This window comes from Amphiura filiformis, chromosome 19 (assembly GCF_039555335.1).
Source record: "Amphiura filiformis chromosome 19, Afil_fr2py, whole genome shotgun sequence".
Classification (NCBI taxonomy): domain Eukaryota; kingdom Metazoa; phylum Echinodermata; class Ophiuroidea; order Amphilepidida; family Amphiuridae; genus Amphiura; species Amphiura filiformis.
The window spans coordinates 53,987,831-54,006,310 of NC_092646.1; the positions used below are offsets into that span (position 1 = coordinate 53,987,831).

At 35.8% G+C, this 18,480-nt stretch overlaps 1 protein-coding gene across 1 annotated transcript; it reads right to left on the bottom strand.

The window, feature by feature from the left end:
- Nucleotides 1-1,741: 1,741 nt before the first annotated feature.
- LOC140141487 (PDZ domain-containing protein GIPC3-like) lies at nucleotides 1,742-18,302 on the bottom strand. Its single transcript, XM_072163368.1, is given in 6 exon segments — nucleotides 1,742-2,732; nucleotides 4,656-4,737; nucleotides 8,174-8,328; nucleotides 15,809-16,079; nucleotides 16,081-16,173; nucleotides 17,418-18,302. Coding segments are annotated over 6 exon segments (1,077 nt in total). The 5' UTR covers nucleotides 17,742-18,302; the 3' UTR covers nucleotides 1,742-2,580.
- Between the last annotated feature and the right edge of the window lie 178 nt (nucleotides 18,303-18,480).

Here is an 18,480-nt window from a genome sequence, read left to right on the forward strand (position 1 = left end):
TTTCCTAGTTTATATTCAGTCATATGCTTATCTTTTTATTTCCATTTTTATCTGAAAAATCTGCACTATTGTTTGCAACATTAATATATTTTTTTATAAATAAATTATTTTCTAGTTTATATTCAGTCATATGCTTATCTTTTTATTTCTATTTTTATCTGAAAAATCTGCACTATTGTTTGCAACATTGATATATTTTTTTATAAATTATTTTCTAGTTTATATTCAGTCCATTACACTTTCTCTTTTCACTTCCATTTTTATCTGAAAATCTTCACTTTTTTGCAATATTAACATCTTTTTTTTGTAAAAAAATTATTTCCTAGTTTATATTCAATAAATTGCTTTTCTATTTTGATCTAAAAATATGTTTCTTTCAAATATATTTTCTTTTTTCAAGTGCCCCTTATTCTCTAGTTATATTTCAAAAACATTTGTGATGTGATCAAGCAAATTTATCACTAATAGTGTTTTTGTAGTCTTTAATTTCATATTTTATTGTTCTGAGAAACGCTTTTAAACATGACCAAATCTCTAGAGCCGTAAGTCCAATTGTGATGAGGTTTTCATTGAAATAGAGCTCTTAAATTGGCACTTTCAACGCAATTAAAACTGAATTTTAATTTTGGATGTGCCAAAACAACCACATTCTCAGTGACACAATTCCTTAACCCCATTTAATAATCATATCTCAGAATTTGACCTCCAGCGGTATGAGTATGTACCCAATGTAGCCAAAGGTCATTCAATGCATGTACAAACAAATCAGGGTTAATGAACTGTGTCCTTTCAGATTGTGATGTTTTACTGTAAAAGTAGACATTTTTGTTCTACACTTACTTTCACCCTTTTTAATAGTCCAAGCTTCTGCTGCGAAAATAACATCACGCAAATATATTCCTTTTGTGTATAGGTCAATGTAAAGAAACTTGAAATTTAAAAACAAGGGAAACAGTTTAGAAATTGGCAAGGTGCGAAATTTTAAGCGCACACAAATTTCCCCTTTCACAGTAGATCATGAAGTGAAATAGCAAGAATATACTGCTATTGAACCTGGGCATGCAATGAGATACCAATAAGGAAATCAAACAGAAATGAGATGAATGAAACCAAAAGACTGGTAACCTATGCAAAATGCATGGCCACTTACCAAGATTACCAAAAATAACTCTTGCAGGAAAGCTATCTTTACATATTTTTAGATACCGTCCGTTGATGTCCAAGATACCATTTTGGGAGATCAAGTTTGAAATTATATGTTGATTCTTAATATTGGGTTAAATTCCCTTTGATGTTGCATAGCAAGCAAATAAAAGAAAACAATTAAATAACATAGTGGTTTTTTTTTCAACATTATAATTTACAGGCTAATGCATTATTATCCAATGCATTTTAATCTGCATGGGGAGCTTAGCTCAATGGTGCCAAAGCATGGTGTGATCATTCAAATTTCCAGAAAATCTAATTTGTCTATTGTTGCTAAATTTTTTCTGGTGGAATGTTTGCACATTTGTGAATCTTAATTCTGCACCTGCCAAGGACTTTATGACACTCATGCTAGCAAATATTCATTAGAAAATAAAATAAAATAAGAATATGACCTACGAGTTGCAAATCATCCTCGTTTTGGTAAAATGTTCACATTACATATTAACTATAATGTATGTGCCAAAAACTATTTCTAGCTTTTTATGTAGAAATACAAATGGCAGGCATACAATTAGCCATGCCTGATAGTCAAATTGTTGTGTGTATAAGTGTTTTCAATCACACTTATACACTGCTCAACACATATACAATCAATTCAATCAGGTACAATTCAATAACGCTACAGTGAATCTTCACCTTACACATGTCTTTTTGGTGACATTTTACTCTTTTGTAATCAGGAAAAAATTGTCATGTTTTTGCATCATTTTGACCAAAAAACTGTCATAAATGAAGCACATAAACAATTTTTGTAGTGTTAAGTAAAATATTGTGAATTTGGGTGACTTTGCTTGTGATTTTCAGTTACTTCAGCTCGTTTCTGTTGGAATGTTACTGTTAATCAAGTGTACTGTACAATCTGTGATCGCACTCGGAAGGCTTGAGGTGTGCCATTATAGCATAATTACACCCTCTTGCTTGCCTGAAAACCCTAATCTCTGGTTTTAACCCCATGAGAATTACCTGCCAATAGGCCAAAATGAATATCGTATCCAGCTTTTAACCAATCAAGGAGGGTATTAATAAGATCATCTGCAAATGCAAGTTTGACCATAAATAGTTAAAGCCTGGTCATGATTGGCAATTGAAATGAGCATTTCAAGTTATCAACCAATCAGAAATGCTGTTAGATGTCCACGGGGTTAAGTTGATGTAACCCTTAATTGGTATTACTGTTTGTAGTTTACTGACATTTCATTTACAACTTGACCATCTTCAGTTATCATTTACAAGGGGGTGTTTGTACTCAAAACATAGTTTGCATATTGATATCAAATAAACAAAATTACAATTTACAATGATGAAAAAAAGTTGACCAGTACAAGCGTAATATCCATTGATCTTTGACCTAACAAGTTGGCATCCTGTGCTTTATATCCTCCCAGATTTTGCATCGCTGATGGCGCCCCACACATCAAAAACAAATGTCTCGGGGAAGTCAAATTCTCCGAGTGCTTCTGTTACGCCCGATGTGAATGCTGGGAAATCTGTCTTGCCTTTGAATAACTCCACCAACTCGTTAGCTGAAAAGAAAAGAAACAGATAAACAAAAAACCCTGTTAAGATATATCTTTTATACATGATGCACACTGCTGACATGTTCTCACTGTTTTTCCCAAAAAAGATCTTGCAGTACATTTCTTAAATCCTTTATGCACCTTAGCAATAGAAAATCTCAGCCAACACTTGATTAAAAAATAATAATAAATGTTGGTATTTATACAGCGCCTTTCACATGTGCATGTGTACCAAAGTGCTTTACATTTATTCCGCTGTCGTTAGAATATGTCAGCTTCCATACAATACCCAAGGCATGCTCATACCTTTGGGTGGCCCTCAATGGACAATATTCATAACAGCTCCCCATTTCACCTCTGGGTAGAGAGAAGCAAGTAAGGTAAAGCGCCTTGCCCAAGAGCCCAACACAATGGCACCGCAGGGGCTCAAACTCGCAATCCACCGATTACAAGGCAGAGCCTGTAGCGCGCTGTGCCAACTTAGACTTTGCTGCATCTCAAAATAGGGAGTGACATCAGACTTTAATGTGGTTGCACTGTAAGTATGCATACTCACTGCCCTTAATGGATGTGTATACATTCTGTGCATAATACATTCTGTGCATTACGTTAGTGCACACATGACTCTATACTGCACCATCCATATGCACATGTATGTCCCTGTCAAACTTGAGGTGAAATAGAGTCAAGATAATACAATCACACAAAAATATTATATATTCCCACTTTTTAAATTTATATATTCCCACTTTTTAAATAATCTATTTAAATTTCCCAAATTTCCCCATTTTATCAACTAAAACTGTTATTTAACTGCTATTTTTTAAACCAAAATCAAGCCATTTCTGGCTACCAAAGCTAATTTTAGCCCCTCCCCCAGTAATTTGATGTGCTTTGTATTACTAGATCCGGGTTGTGCCCCTGATGATGGTAATTGATGACTAACCAATTACACCAACAGACACATCCCTCCCTTAACTTGATAACAGAGACTGGTTAAGCACCAAGTACATGATTCACCAATTAATTGCTCTGCATACTAGCCATACGTAGGTATCATTTAAGTATCAACGTAAAAATGTCAGTTTTGAGATATTTTCTCAAAATATCAAGAGCTATCTAATAAACCACTGAACCAATACTAGGCTTGTTTGTACTCATTTTAATGCACTTTTCATGCCGATTCCAAATATGGTCATGAAAATTTACAAATCTGGAATATTTGAATATTTAAAATGTTTTGAAACTTGTCTGCAGTCGACACCCGCGTGGAGGGGGTTAAGATTAATGAACTGCTTGGATAATAGTCCATTTTATTAGGAAGTGTTTTTGCTCATCATTGAGGAAGGTTGAGTCAAAATTGAAATACACAGCTAACATGGAGGGTCAAAAACACCCTACATGCTTTATGTTTTAAGTAACCCATCACTGGACACTTTAATTATGAACTAGATATAAAAATGGAGCTAACACTCTCAAGATTTCTATGCCTGTGGATGGATGCCAGTGTTACTTTGTTTTCAGTCCTGCATGATGAGGATTGAGCCAATTGTGTTGTATGTCATATGCCATTTAGGCTGACATCTGATTTGCATAAATGCCTTTGTTTGTCGAGTTATGTGCCATGAGCCAATCACAGACTGCATTTTAGGTAGTGATGGCTTTTTGGGGAAATTAATGAGCTGTTTTGATAGGTTGGAAAAAAATTGAAAAACCCATCAACAACTCCCTACAGGTATTTTTTGATTCAAAATTTAGATGAGCATCATTGGGAGGGAGTGTTTTGTATATTTATGCAATTGCAATGTCAATTCCAAATTTATGCTGTTTAGAAATGTATTTGTCAGATGTGTAATTTGACTAGCAGAGTCCTGATTGTGCCCCGGAGTACTACTACATCCACCCCTGCCCTGTCATAATAATACTTACCTAACTCTAGATCTCTGATACCCATATAACTCTCAAGTAAATCATCCACTTTCCCTGCCGCCTTTTCTTCAAATTCAGTTGGCTGTAAAAGAAAACAAAATGAAAGACAAAATGCGATTGAGACTTCAAAGAGTGGTCTGAAATAAGGCAGAGTGTACAGTATTATACAGGGTGTCCCAGAATGATCTGTACCATGTTTGAAAAAAATATTAAAATACGAATTCAACAATGTATAATTAATACCTGTAATAAATTGGAAGACATGCTTTCTACTTATTCTGTTAATTTCATAACAATATCTTTGTTTTGATGATACATGTTACATGAAGTAGCATGATATTACCGTATTGAAAATCAATGAAAATAGGGCTTTGTTTCATTTACAGCAAGGCATGGATGCTTTATCACTGTCGCCCAGTCACTACTGGTGCCGTGTGGTGTATTTTGCCAGGGAGGACTGTCCATACATTTTGTACAACCATCCCCCCAATGTGCCTGTGTGGGGATTCCTGCCCAAATTAACCTCATTAAATAAGTCATATTTGGCCATTTTAGCCCCAAAAGTTCAATTTTTTCACGCTTCGCACAAATTTATCACACTTTTGCACCATATATCACCAGTTTAGCTTCGATATGGCAAAATTTTTTGCGTGCATTTGTACCATAAACTTATTCTGTTGCCAACAGATGCTGGATTCACTATACTTCCAAGAAATTTTTTCCAAGCCCATCCCCCATGTCAAAAAGAAATCTACGCCAAGTGCTGCTATCATTCAGGGTGCTAAAAAACGTGGTCAAGAACCACATCAAAGCTAACAGGCATGTAAGTGTTCAAAAATGTGATAAAATGGTTGAATATCACAATAAAATACAACACAAATTATCCATATCAGCATATTGATTACAATGTAGGTGGCATAGGCCTACATTATACATGTATGTATATCACCCAAAAGTTCAAAGTGTTTTTGTTGTCAAAAACCATGACCCCAAATGACAATGCAAACAGGTAAATGACCTGTCTACCCCAAATGAAGCATTCATTCAAACTCACAGGACCAGGACATAGTCCTGAACCGTGACTCTCTTTTGACATGGTGGTTTGCATACTATGCAATAGAAATCAGATTTCTTTGATATTGAGACTGTTAACCTGTTTTACCTTTAGACTAGTGTTTCAAAAAACAAACCAAACCAAACCAAAAAGTTGGAAAATGCTACTTTCACTGGAATAAAGTGAACTTTCCTGGAATCAAACCAAAATTCCCACCACATTATCCCACCACATTATCCACATAATCACACATTCGTGATGTAGTGATTGAGATGTTGATCACTTGGGCCATGTGACTTTAAAATAATAATTCCTGCCCTTTGTGCCAAGTCAATGCGAAAAATTGTTCGTAAAAATTGTGATCGAAAAACACCTCTGAAATTGCATTCAGAGGTGTTTTTCAATAGTGAAAAAATATATAAATACATTTGTAAACAATTAAATAAATAAATTGTATTGCTTTTAAAATGACTAAAGGACATTGTACTGAGGATGAGGTCAGGCCACAAAGGGTATGTTTAGGGGTATCGGGTACGGGGCTAGGGGTACACCACTTTCAGCATATACAATACACATATTTCCGTGTAGCATTTCCCATGATTTCAGAACCACATTGTATACAAATTAAGATGTAGGAAATAAAAGTCAAGTGTGCATAACAGTTGATTTCTATTTTAGTCAAATTTTCATGAAGATTTTCATGCACGTATGCATACACTTGACAACATATACCACGTATCTACTACAATGTATGTATGACCTCGATCCACAACACACAATGGATTTTTCACATATCAAGTGCTACAAAATTGCTGTTTTTGAATTCCATTAATTCCTGATTACACACTTCGAATTGGAGGCAAATATTTTGCCTAGATAAACTTGCCAAGGTTTTAAATATATTTGTCACATTTTGTCACATTTACAGGGGCATAGCAAGAGCCTTGGGGGCCCATGGACAAGGAGCAGTGCTGGCCCTTTTAATATCTCTTTTATCAGCCATATCTTTAACACATAATAATAACTAATATGTAATAATAGGCCTATTAAATGCTTTTAAAAATGCCCAATCTTTCAATGCTGAAACGTCATTTTATTGGGTTTTTTCCAGTCTCATAAATCATCCAGATTTTAGAATGTTGGGCATAATTGCATATGCTTATACTTACAAAAAGCTATAGTAGACTCCAAATAACCAGTGGCGGTGGAAGCATTTAAATTTCCGGTTTTACTTGGACTTATTTTTGTGTGCGCGAATGCGCGAACATTTTTAATTTCAGACTCCTTTGTTACCAAACTGGTATTTTTTTGCTATTTGATTGGCCCAGTTTCGTGCGCAAAATTTTACACACAATGTGAATTAAGTGCTAACAATGATCATGAACAGGGCAATTATTGCTTTGTTTTCTTATATAAAGATTTTTTAGGGGGGTGTCTCCCAGGGAAAATTTAGGAGGTGATGAAGGCAATTTACTAAATCGTTTTTTCATTAATTATTATTTTGTACATGCATGGAATAATTTTCATAAATTTTCCGACATACTAGGGCCCCTTGCTTCTGTAAATATCAAAGATGGAAATGTTTAATTTGAAGAGCATCATTTTGACGAATTTTATACACTGTACTTAATTAGAGTTACATGTTTTTTCCTTTCTCAATTCCCCTTATTTCTTTTTCGCTTTTGATCGGGCCCATGGACTTCGTCCACCCTGTCCTCCCCCTTGCTACGCTCCTGCACATTTGTCAAGGGTTGACAGACAGGAAGCCTCAAACAGGCACTGTGCCTCAACTAACAATCACCTGCTACCACAAAATGAGCATATGATATAAGTCGCCACTCCCCCTATCCTTCAACAGCTCTGCGCAAAAAACCTGGTCGTGAAATGCATGTCCCACACATTTTTGTGCATCCTTACGCATGTTGATGTGTTGGGCAACACTCCCAGACAATGGAATTTTACAGAGCTCCTGATCACTAATATTGCATTGCATCGCATCTCAGTTTGCAAATATTTGACTACTGTATTGTCTGTAATAAACCAGGATGCATCATGCCATTTGGACTCACAAATGCACCAGCCACCTTCCAGAGACTATGGAGTGCTACATGCCACTTGGACTCACAAATGCACCAGCCACCTTCCAGCAACTTATGGAGCATTACACTATTTGGACTCCCAAATGCACAAGCCACCTTTCAGCGACTTATGGAGCGCTATGCCATTTGGACTCACAAATGCACCAGTCACCTTCTAGCGACTTAATGGAGCGCTACATGCCACTTGGACTCACAAATGCACCAGCCACCTTCCAGCAATTTCTGTCCTTTTTGTCCACATTTTTAATTTTTTTTTTTTTTTATCGGGAATTTGGATATATATAGAATTTCTTACGAAAAATATCTGCGATATAAATATTATTGGATAGTCAATTTATTGATTATTATCGATGGTCCTTACTTACCACAGGTGCAATTTCAGCCGGTCCTTTAGCTCGTAACCTCAGTGTTTCTTTGCCAGATCCCACCTTTCCTTTGAGAGCATCATTTCCTGTGCTACCTGGGGTTACAAGTGGAGACGCTGGAGCTGCCTTAGCTGCACTACGAGGTTGAATTTTGGCTGAAACAGAAAGGAAGAGCAAAAATATATTTGTGAATATTGTCATCATTACTATGATATTTCCATGATACCTTTTCAACGTTCTCAACTACGACAGTGCTTCTCCATTCCATATACATTTGGAGTCATGTGTACATGTATACATGTGTACAGGTGTCATTGGCCAACTGGCATACTATTTGCCCAGGGGCCACTCAAGTTTCACACTGTACACATGCATAAACAGAAATTTTCAAAACATACCCTAAACAGGATTTGCCCTTTTGAGTAAAACACACCCCTTAACCCATACGGATCTCCAGATAATCTGGTTTTTTTTTAATTGAACAACACCAATTTTGGGAACCCGCTATATTATAATATCCCAAAACAATTTCCGAGTTGTGGTGCGATCAGAAGCAAAATTGAAATTAAACATTGATTTTACAGCCAATTTTCGGCCAAATTTTGTTAAAATGTTTTAAAAAAATACAAAATTAAATTAAACTTCTGCAATTTTGCTTGAGCAAATGTGAAGCATAAATCAAATGCGCTTGGGGAACGTGAGACATATTTTTTTTTTAAATAAAATGTGTGCAGGTCCTAATAAAATCCTCTTTTGAGGATCAAAATTGAAATAAAGGCATTTCAATATGTATCTCCTTTTAGTAGTATTCTTTCCAATAGCATGCATACTATGTATACATGTATGTACACAGTACAGGATGGGTCAACAGCAGATCCCACAATTCTGATTGTTTGAATGAGGTGCATGACACACATTTATACATAATACATTATCATTTTATGAAGCTCTTATTGAGTACAAAGTCAATATACATGTATGTAGACATCCATGTTATCTCTGTTGCCAAATACCAGGTCAAAGTCAAGTTGTGCATATTAAACTCACTACTACATGTAGGATCTATATGACAGTCAAGGGTTGAGAACAGGGGTGGATTTAACAGTGTGGCCCTACGCCAGTTAATTTATTATAGAGGTTGTGCGTGAAATTATTTATTGGTTCCAAACGAAGGATTTGAACCAGTGTCCTTCACGGTAATCATGGCGCAGTGCAGTCAATTCAATCAAATGTTGTCATCAACCTATTGTAGTGCATTTGTATGTGGCTCAAAATAAGCTAAGGTGTCATAAAAGTGTAACACACAATTATTTTTCCAGCTCTTTTCTTTTGGTCTCCAACCAGGTTTAAATTATAGTATGCACATATACATCGTTCATAATACACTAAAAGAAAGATAAGTTATAGACCATTTACTTCACAAAATTTAATTTTCTAGCCCTTGCGTACGTTATATTTGACAGACACAATTTTGATGATTTTCTGCAATCAAATAAAAATTTATAAAGTATTACATAAGGTATTTTGTGGTTATTTAGGTGTAGGACCTACAGCAACTGATTGTGGAAAAAAATGTGTCCAAATATTACAATAAGGAGGATAAATTGTTATAAATAAAATATGAGTGTCTGTCAAGCCATAACATACGCAAGATGTCTGTCAAATGTAACATACAGAATAATAATTTGGCAAAAACAGTAGTTCAAGATGGGAAATTGAATAAAGATCACATGCAGTTTATAAATCACATGTTTTAAAACACTTTTATAAACTCTAAACTATCATCATAATGTGAACATCAAGTGATTTTTAATTTTTTAAACGATTATGTGATGTTACTTTTGACAGACACATACAAATCTTATGTATGTTACTTATGCATACAAATGTTTGACAGACAACACTTAACAATGGATTGTGTCATCAAAAAAGCTTCTCCTCACAAAGTGATAGTGCCACAAAGCTAGGTGGAGCTAAATGCTATGTCATGTAGCATAATTATATATAGCTGTATCACCCTAGTTTAGCAGGAATTACAGCACCGTCTTGCGTATGTTACTATTTGACAGACATTTCAAGAAAAATTTTAAAATTGTTATATGTTCAAAAAAGATGGCAGCCACTTACAAATTGATTATAATATGGAGAAATGAAGTTATTTACAATAGATTTACCCTTTAGTTTATGCTTCAAGTCTTTGTTTATAAAAAACTGAGGGACTTCAAAATCAATCAAAAGTTTGACAGACAATAGTAACATACGCAAGGCAAGCTTTTAGATCCTTTTTTGATCTGTTGCCTTATAATACATAATGCCTCTTTCTGTTTTTTTGATTGGTTTACTGCACAATTTTGGGAAACAGGTCACATGAATTTCTATAAGGATCCATAAAAAAATTAAAAGCTGTTGAAAAAGGCGTCTCTTGGCATGTTACAAATAAAAGTGTAAAAATAGGCATTTTTACAGCTATTTTTATTTTTTTTTATTATTTAGAGTGAAAGGATTTTACTTAAATTGTGTATACATGCTATGTCTTTACTACCTAAACTTGCCACTAAACTAGCAAATATTCCATTTCTATAATTATTATTTTTAAAAAAAGATGTCAAAATATATGGCTATAATATGACACCTTAGCATATTTTGAGCCATGTGTGTGAGACAAACTGTCACGGCAGACTGCCATAATACTTAATCTGAGTAGTCCGTCATATTTACGGTATGATACGTAACTGGCCCATTTCACGGTTAGGCGCCACTTTTGGTGAAAAAAACTCGAAATTTTCAAAATGGATTAAATTTCATTTAATGGGGGTTTTCTTTTCCAAATTAGACCAGATTTTCATAAAAATATCATTTCCCAGCTTAAATGTCTCTACTTCTTGAAGAAAATTATGATTTATTATCTCATGTTATGTAATTTTTTAACAAATTGGATAAATATTGAGAAGTGAATATTTATACTTTGACTGTCCAATACATATATAATAGATATTTAAAATAAACAAGTGTGTCATAGGCTCTCTTCTGACCAAATTTGGGCAACTTTTGTTGTGTAATGACAAATTTATGGCCACTTAAATGTAATTTTTGTGGTAAAAAGGAAATTGACATGAAAAGGTTTACTCAACAATTTTAATAATCAAGGAATGACTCTGATATTCCACAGCTTTGAAGGTCATAATATGGGTAATGTTCACAAATAATATCAGCCAGTTTGAAAACACAGGTCAAATTCAAGATTCTGATGTTTGTTCAATTTTGGATGTGACTGATGTCAATGTGAACGGAAACCACACACTGTAAAGCAGAGAATATTTCAGAAAATAATGCTTCAACGAGTTTTCACACCCCCAGTAAATTAAATGGGATATACTGAAACATATCAACCTGTGTTAGTGTTCATTTTAAAACATTGTTTACAATTTATAGAAGCGGATGTGACATTTTCAATTGTGAACAGAATATTTCATTATTACAAACAGTTTGCTTGTCAAAAATATAAGCTTTAAGCACTTCTAACACATATATTTTGTGAGATTCTATTGAATTGAGCAATGCTAAAATGTTTTTCCTGACCCTTCATATTTTTGACAAGCAAAATGTTTATAATACTGAAATATTCCGTTCACAATTGAAAATGTCACATCCGCTTCTGTAAATTGTATACAAAACTGTCCCCTAAAGACAATCAACAAAGCCATGAAATAATCATATGTGACATGTATGAAATAATAAACCTATTTTAGAAAGTCAAATATCATGTTGTTTAAGTATTTTGACCTAACAACTACTAATTTTGAGGATGTGACATGTGAACGGAAATTGAAGCCTTTTTGAGTCCCCTGTCACAATTAAAGAAGGCATACTGAATTAAAGATTTGTTGTGCCTTTTGATCCCCCACAAACCTGTAATGAAATAACTTCAAACTGGCATCCTAGTCCCATTCCTGTCTTAGTTCTTTGAAGAAACTATTTTGGATGTGACAGGTACCATGGATGTGACACATGTGACGGAAACTTTGAAATGACATCTGTAAGCTAAGTTGATGAAGGAGTTTTCATTAAATGGTGTCATTAGATAGCTTGTAGCAGGAGATTTTTAAAAATCAAGGAGAAAAAATTCTGCCACTTATTTGTTAATAAATTATACTATTTGGAAAATTAATCGGATGTGACAAAACTGTGAACGGAATTTGTTGGCAAAAATTCAAAATATCGCTGTATCTACATATTAAGAGCAACAAGTGTAATTTGTTCAACAAATAGTAACAAGACTCTGAACTTTACTAAAACACACTAGTTTGCCATTCATGTAAATTATTAGTTGATCTATTCCACATTGAATACGGTACATAGATGTGAACGGAAAATGTCACATCCGAATTCAGAAATTTAAATGGTTCTCATGCTAGTTTAACTGACAACTACTACTTTGTTCATGTATGGCTGTATAGTGCAACTTGTTCACTACATAAAAACAACAAAAGCAGCTGGTAGGCTCAACATAGTTAAAAGTGGCAGCATTGGAAAATAAATGTCTGTTTCAGGTTGCTAGTAAAATGTGGTTTTGACCACTTCTTACCCCTAAGCGCCCTGAAAGATAAAAGCAGAAAGGCCGATTAAGCTAGTGGAGGTAGGCCATACAGAGACAATGAAAAATCACCAACAGTTAATTCTGTAACCCCATTATTTTTTACACACCAGGCCAGATATGTTGAAAATCAAAAAGTGGCGCCTAACCGTGAAATGGGCCAACTGCATAACCTCTATTGGGCCAGTAAATTTAAGTAAAGATGTGATGGAAGTATAAGATTTTGAAAGAGCTATCAGTGGTTGGAATTTAGAGATGGTTGAACCTGGGACATCCGATTGCTGTGGCTCCGGAACCGGGGAGGGGGGGGGGTTGGAAGCGCATTTTTATGCTTGTTCCAAATATGCACGGGGTGTTTTGGTTGAGTACACTATGTTACATGCCCGGGTTACATGCAGTCAATTGTAATTGTTGTTATCAATAATGTCCTCTGTACAGTGTACACTAATGCAAAAGCCTGGTTTATATGGGCTCAACCAATTTTTGGGATTTTTAAAACAAATATTTTCAGCTGTTTGCAAGTAAAAATAACTTTTTTATGGTCGAAGTGAATTGATTTGGGTTAATAATGTTTGAAAAAAAAATTAGAAAATTTTCATATATATTGTATGTTTTCAGATTTTCACAATTTTGTAATATTTACATATCAATGTCACTAAGATTGTAACTTATCATCAATCAACACTGCGCAAAGAAAATGCTCATAATGGTAATGACTAATTGACCTTGGCTAGTACTTGCAACTGACAAGTCAAGAATACACACATACATTTTAATAAACACAAATCCACACTGGTAACAATTAACCTATCTTGATTAAATTAGCCTTGATTCAGGGCTTCTGCCTTCTCTCTTCCCTTTCTTTTAAAAAAAATCACTTTCACCACAAATTTGTGCTGTTGAAATATATTTTTTGTGTATACTGAACACTCTGTATTTTTATCCGGTATTACAGGTCAATCCGATTCATCAACAACCAGCATGTTTCTAGTGATACTAAGGGTTGGTACATGTATACATGTACTGGAAGTACGGTACTGAAAATGTTTTCCTGACAACTTCAGGTCCCAAAGTAGCGCCCCATCCATAGCTGAATGACCACATGGATAGTTCACCAGAACTTTGAAACTTAGGTCAAATTAGGTACTTAATTACCATATTTTGCGCAGAAAATCGAATCAGGTCGAGATCCTCTGGTCATGCTACCCCCTACCAAGTTTCGTCATCATAGCGCGTTAAGGTTCTTACGGATCCCTCGATACAGCTCCACAAGGCAGATTTCTTCAGATTTCCTACCATATAATTTGTAAAAGCGTTCCGCATAAATATGCAATCAGCAGGTGTGTATCATTCCTGTCACCAGGTTTCGTTACCATGCGCCCGACGGATCTTGATATAGTCTGTCCACAAACTCCGCTTTCAATTTACGCTGATTTTCGCATAAATTAGCTATGTTAATTTGCATATTTTTCACCGAAAACATAAGGTTACGGAGCAAACTTGGATATCCTTCCTCCCACCAAGTAGCGTCCCCGTAGGTCTTACGGTTCCCCAGATACAGCTCCGGACGGACACACACACATACATCCATCCATCCATCCACACACACCCCCACACGGACAGACAGAAATAGTGATTACTAAGTCCCATCCTGAACAAAGTTCAGGCAAGACAAAAAATCACATATTCTTAGCAGCCCTATCTAAGAGGGTCACCTACATGTAGGGACCTAGAAAATTGGTTGATTTTTTACAGGAGACAGAAGTATGGTACCGGTACCATACGGTACCGTAAAAGGGAAAACCATACAAACTAGAATTTCGCGGTTCTCGACCTGCACGGTTCTCGACGCAAAGCGTCGGTCGCAACGCCTCCACCTTGACGCCCATCATTTTAACCGGTGCAATTTCACTTGACCCCAAAATGACCTTCACATTATCTGCCTCACTAAGGTGGCTGTTCCCACCAAATTTCATGAACCTGCAGCAGTCTATGGCAATTTGACCCCAGATGACCCCAAAATGACCTGGACATTTTTGTCTTGTTTCAGTGGTCATCCCCACAAAATTTCATGAACCTGCGACAATCTATGGCAATTTGACCTTGGATGACACCAAAATGACCTTGACATTTTGCCTTGTTTCAGTGGTCATCCCCACAAAATTTCATGAACCTGCGACAATCTATGGCAATTTTACCTCGAATGACCTTGGATGACCCCAAAATGACCTTGACATTTTTTCTTCCTACAGTAGGCTAGTCGTTCCCACCAAATTTCATGAACCTGCAACAATATATGGCTATTTGACCCCGGATGACCCCAAATGACCTCAAAATGACCTTGCGATTATGCAAATTTTGCACTGAAAAGCAAATCAGGTCAAGAACCTCTGGCTATGCTACTCTCCGCCAAGTTTCATCACTGTAGCTTGTACAGATCTCCAGATAATCTGTGCACAAGGTAATTTTGCTTGATATGCATAAATTGTATGCAAATTAGGTACTTAATTACCATATTTTGCGACAAAAACCTGCTAAAATTTGGAGACCCCCAATTGCCACCACTCCACCAAATTGCATCACTATACAATACTACATGGTGCAATTTCTCGGAACTGGTAAGGCACCAGTTCCGAGAAATTGCACAGTTCACAAGCTCGGACGAACAGATGGACGGACAACCAGGAAACATAAGGCCCATGAAAGTCAATTCCGAGTTTATCGTCACTTTTTTTTCCAGGTTGGTGATGTGACTTTTTCATTTTTCATTATTTCATCAGATTTCATTATTGACCTAAAATGTTTGTTGATTTCAAAATGGAAATAAATGCGACGAAGAAATTTTCACGAAAGGTACAAAAAAAATGTAGGGACTAGAAAAGTTAGGAAAGGGCCTGGTTTTGCTTCCAAGCAGGCAGGGGACGGTAAACTCGGAATCGACTTTCACGCGCCTAATACCTCCGGTGGAGGCATAAAAAGCAAAAAAAGATAAAGTACCGTACCATACCGTAACCATACAAACAAATCATTGTGGTACTTACTAAATGCTTTCCTTGGTTCCACTAGCACCATCGTAAATGAGAATCCCACAGGAAGCTCCTTGAACGCCCTGGCCACCTCAAAGTGCCTTGCTCCTATCATAGACTTGCCATTAATAGACTCGATGTGATCCCCTACAAGACACTCATCCATTTTTGCCATTATGCTATCCTCTTTGATTCTCTTAATGAACGCATAACCAGCACCGTTATCGGTGATGGTGAGTCCCAGTGATGGTTCACTTTTAATATTTCCATTCTTTTCACTTCCCTTTGATGTGGGCATATATAAAGTCTTCTAGACCGATTTGGCCGCCAAGCAAACGGGCCATGTCCACCTTGTAGACATTGAGTGTGCAGAACAGAATCTGAAAAATAAATTTGAACCCGTACTTTTTAAATTAATCAATACTTACAATACCGGTAATTCATGATTAATGGATAATGATCAAATTACTTTCAAGAGGTCCTTGTCTCAGGACTTTATTACAAGCTTGAATGTGGACTTTCAATTTTGACTTTTCTATATTTCAAATTGGAATGTAGGCAATGAAATTTTTACTTTTTATCTTAATTTTTTTAAAAGTATTTCAAACTTGAATGTTGACATTTCAGTTTGACTTTTCTATCAATCTATGTGTACACTTTCAACGTACCGGGTACCGTACACATATTTCAAACTTGGAATGTCCATCTTTAAATTTCCTACATATGGTACCGGTACATATGGTACCTGGATTATGTACCGGTACATGTACATAATCCAGGCTTGAATGTCATCAATGACATTGACATGTAATTAACCCTTCAATTTCATCTTACATACATGTATCAATTTTACACTTGAATGTTGACCTTTTTTTTTCAATGTTGACTTTTTTATTTCAACTTTGAATGTTGATTGACAACTAGTTGTAGTAACTACAAATTTCGAACGTTTGAGGACTTGTTCTCAAGTTGTACTATAGGTACGGTACTCCTGTAGGGTGCCTCCAGGGTTTTATTTTGGCAAGTTTGCATTAGTATACATAAAATACTCACTTTAGAAACCTGTGTCACTGATGTATGTCATCTGTGAATGCTCAACTTATTCTACGCATCAGCTTTTGTCCAAAGAAATATTTAAAAAGATGATCTTTGAGTGATTTTTATGAGCAGCGAAAAGTCCACACCACGACTATGTACATACTATGTATGTGAATATGGTGATGAATGCACGCTAAATCGCGGTGATCACTTACACATAGCTCCTTGGAACTCACGGTCGGAGCCGTGAGTTCCAATTATTGGAACTAACTGACAATCTTCAATTTGGACTATTTCTAAATTGCAAACTTGAATGTCGACCTCCAATTTTTGACATTTTCTATAACCTTGAATGTCCACCTCCAATTTTGACATTTTCTATAACCTTGAATGTTGACCATCAATTTGGACTATACATGTACATGTATACCCTGTCTAAACTTCAATATCAACCTTCACTTGTAGTAAACATTAATTCTGGGGGATATGTATTTCAAACTTGAATGCTATCATTTTGACTTTTTCCTATTTAAAACATGACATGTCAACATTCAAATTCAAATGTTTTTAATTTACTAGTGCTCACCTCTGTTGCCGGCATATCAAATGCATCAGAAATCTTTTCATAGAGTTGCCTAACATTTGTAAAACCTGCAATCCTGCCAGTTGGACTCCCATGTGCCAATTGACAAAGAAATACCAGCTGCTGCTGCTGTTTGACGGGTCCCGGTGCCGGCTGTGCCATCGCTCCCGGTAGAGGATCTGCTGGGGAGGGTCTAGCTTGGTGATTTGGAGACGTCTGAGGCATTTCTGAATTTGAATGATGGTTGTTTGTTTTGTCAACCCCCTGCTCCGTGTCCGTCAAAGCTTCCTGCTTTGTGCTTTTCTGTCCTCTCTTAAAAAGAGGCATTGTTAATTTATGGCACACACAAACACAACTGAACAAAGTAAAATATGATAATGATGGTGAATTCTGAAAGCAACTTTCAGAATGTCATAAACAATACAGTGTACATGTATGTGTATATTCCAATTGGTTTACGTACAGTGACGTAGCTTAAGCTTAACCAAAATTGTGTGTAATACTGTAAGCTTAACCACTAATATTGAACAAGTGATGTCATGGTAAACAAGTTTGTTTCATCAAATAAATGTGGGCAATCAGTGCATCAGTGCTGTGCAGACAAACTAGCACAATATATATTTTTATAAAGTTTTTTTTTAATGTAGTGCAATGCAAGATGTCAATCATAATAATGTAAATCACAATTTAGTGATCATTCATGGTGATGTACGGCATGCAAAAGGCGTTCCCTACACTAGTCCTCGATTACAACAACAAAATCTGCTCCTTGTAAATATTGTGCTGCAGATAAGATATTCCAAATCAGGTTGATGGTGAAAATAATAATCCAAATAAATTCACATCTGTCAGCGGATCGGATCAAATATCACATCACATAGACAGGTATTGGATTCACCTGCAATGTAATTTGCCCATCTAAAAACACCCACCTGCTAATTGCAATTCGGCAACAAAACGTGATAAATAGCGCCCTCTATTTTATAAAATGCGTGGAAAAGAATAGGACGAGCTAGCGCAGGGCGTTGTTAATTGATTTTTATGATTGGAAGTATGCAGTTGCAAA